Here is a 2,800-nt window from a genome sequence, read left to right as displayed (position 1 = left end):
GGGGTTCTTTTTTTTTTTTTTGGCGGTACGCGGGCCTCTCACTGTTGTGACCTCTCCTGTTGCGGAGCACAGGCTCCGGAAGCACAGGCCCAGCGGCCATGGCTCAGGGCCCCAGCCGCTCCGCGGCATGTGGAATCTTCCCGGATCGGGGCACGAACCCGTGTTCCCTGCCTCGGCAGGTGGACTCTCAACCACTGCGCCACCAGGGAAGCCCCTTTTTCCTTTTTAAACGTTTCTACTTTTTGTCTTGGCTCCCCAGTCTGTCCAAGACGGGGAGTACTGTGAGAGAGCCCTTCTTAAAGCCGGGGCGCTGCCCCAGCTGGAGGCTAATGCAAGGGAAAACCACCGTGCTCGGGATTAGCAGAGCGTGAGTTCTGATAGCTCAGCGCTGGCGAGGAGCGAAGCAGGAGGACCTCGCCCTCCACTGCTGTCAGGGGAGCTGGTTAGCTTTGGGCACCGTGCAGTTGACTCTGCATGTGTACCTGGCAACCCTGCAGCGTTGCTGCTGATCGTGTGCCCCAGGGGAGCACTCACCGTGTGCGCCAGGAGCCAGTTGCAGGGCTGCCTGGCCCCTGTGCAGGCAGCACCGCTCAGGTGTCCGTGAGCAAAAAACACAGCACGGGTGAAGCAGTGGAGGGTGGTGAACCTGCCGCCGCCATCGATACAGGAGCGTGTTATTTAACGGGGGAGTGTATAGACGTCACGTAGTTACAAGATTATTTAACTACAGACGCCATATAAAGTTTAAAGACAGGCAAAACAAATAATTTTTTAAACATAAGTAGTAAAAATTAAAAAGAAGTGAAACAATGATGAGCACTGTATTTGGGTTAGCGGTTAATTTGGTGTAAGGGAGAGAAGGGAATGTGCTCTGGGGTTTCTGAGGTAACTTTCCATTTCTTGGCCTAGGCAGTTAATCCATAAGTGCTTTCGCGCACTCATCTTTGGAGTAACCTCAGATTTACAGAGACGTTGCAAAAAGACCACAAAGAATTCCTGTGCGGCCTTCATCCAAATTTTCTAAATTTTCTAAATGTTAACTGTTAGCTATATCATTCTTTCTCTCTGCATATAGTCCTTGAAACTTTTTAACAATACTATGAGGATATTTAAAACTATAAATTAAGTTTTTAATTTAAGTTTAATTTTCTTAGCAGTTGCTGGGCCAACTAATTTGGCCTCAGATTCAAGGAACTGGACTGACTGTTGCAGTGATGCTAGTGACTCTCCTTCGAAATGTGTCAGCTCCCCAGCGTCCAGAGCCTCAAACAAGCAGGGTGTGCTTCCACATCAGGTCAACCAGATCTACGATGAGTTACTCCAGATATACCAGAAACTGCAGGTGAGCCCTCAGGCCGACCCGAGGGTCGGGAAATGTTGATGTTGTCAGCACCAAACATTGAGGAAACACGAACACAGTGTTTAGTTTTAATTGTGTTAGTTAAGTGTTTATTTCCATCCCATCCTTACTGAAGGAATAAAACAGAATTTGCTGGTAAAGTATGCTTTTTGAAGTAGGTGTTCTAGATTCATTGTCTTAAATACCCATATGTAAAAAGTTCTCCTGTCAGCTCTCACCAGAATTCAGTTCAGAACAGTGGCCTTTATCTTCTTTGTCTCTAAAGGATGTAATTCATGTCTTTCTCAAGCATCCGCTATGTGGGAGTACAGAAGGAAGCTGAAGTATATGTAATAACAATTTCTGTTTGAAATTCTTCTAGTTGGAAATATATATATATGTATAATTTTTTTTTTTTTCTTTTTTGCGGTACGCGGGCCTCTCACTCTTGTGGCCTCTCCCATTGCGGAGCACAGGCTCCAGACGTGCAGGCTCAGCGGCCATGGCTCACGGGCCCAGCCGCTCCACGGCACGTGGGATCTTCCCGGACCGGGGCACGAACCCGTGTCCCCTGCATCGGCAGGCGGACTCTCAACCACTGCGCCACCAGGGAAGCCCATGTTTGACTTTTTGAGGACCCGTCAAACTGTTTTCCAAAACGACCGCACCATTTTACATCCCACCAGTGCTGCACAGGGTTCCAGTTTTTCTCTGTCTTTTTGATTCTAGCCATCCTAGTGGATGTGAAGTGCTGTCTCGTGGTTTTGATTTGCATTCCCCTGATGGCTAATTGATTTCAATTGTGGACATGAGTATTTTGTGCCACCTGAAAGCACACAGGTGGAGATGTAAATAGGCAGTTTGGACTTGAGTCTGGAGCTTGGGAGAAAGAGCTGAGCACCGCAGTTTGGAAACAGTGAGTTGCATGCGCAGTGCTCTTAGCCCCTGGGTGGATGGAACCAAGCAGAGGAAGTATGGAGGAAGGAAGCAGCTTAATCCCCAGTCTTGAGGAGCAGCAGTAATTGAAGGGCAGTGAAGGGAGTAGAGCCCGCGGCGGGGAAAGGGGACCCGGTGGAGGTGGTGTCAGGGAGGCGAGGAAGGAGGGGACCAGAGTGTGCGATGTGTGAAACCAGGGCTGGCGCGGGGCCTGTGGGTTCAGTGATTGGGCAGCTGGTTCAGTAGGGGACGTGGGTTGAGGCCAGATGAAAGTATCAGTACGTCGAGGAGTGAGTGGGATGTCAAGAGGGCTCAGCAAATGTAGACAACATTTTAAAGAAGTTTGTGAGGAGGGGAGGCCAGTGGGCGGGATCCAGAGAGATTTCATTTCTGATGCGACGGAGTGTTGGAAATAATAGAGCACTGAGTGGCAGCAGTCTCCCCAGGAGGCAGAGGCAGTGGGAGGCCGGCCTCCCTTTGTAAGGCTGTGTGCTCACGCTGTCTTCTGTACCACCCCCCCCCGCC

General features: G+C 49.9%; 1 protein-coding gene across 1 annotated transcript in view; it reads left to right on the top strand.

The window, feature by feature from the left end:
* CCDC138 (coiled-coil domain containing 138) overlaps window positions 1-2,800 on the top strand; it is a 49,392-nt gene that overhangs the window by 4,844 nt on the left and 41,748 nt on the right. Inside the window, 1 exon segment of the mRNA XM_007456837.1 lies at window positions 1,158-1,342. Within this exon segment, the coding sequence (XP_007456899.1) occupies window positions 1,158-1,342 (185 nt within the window).

Source organism: Lipotes vexillifer, unplaced genomic scaffold (genome assembly GCF_000442215.2).
Source record: "Lipotes vexillifer unplaced genomic scaffold, Lipotes_vexillifer_v1.1 scaffold777, whole genome shotgun sequence".
Taxonomy (NCBI): domain Eukaryota; kingdom Metazoa; phylum Chordata; class Mammalia; order Artiodactyla; family Lipotidae; genus Lipotes; species Lipotes vexillifer.
This window is presented reverse-complemented; position numbering and strand designations above follow the sequence as displayed.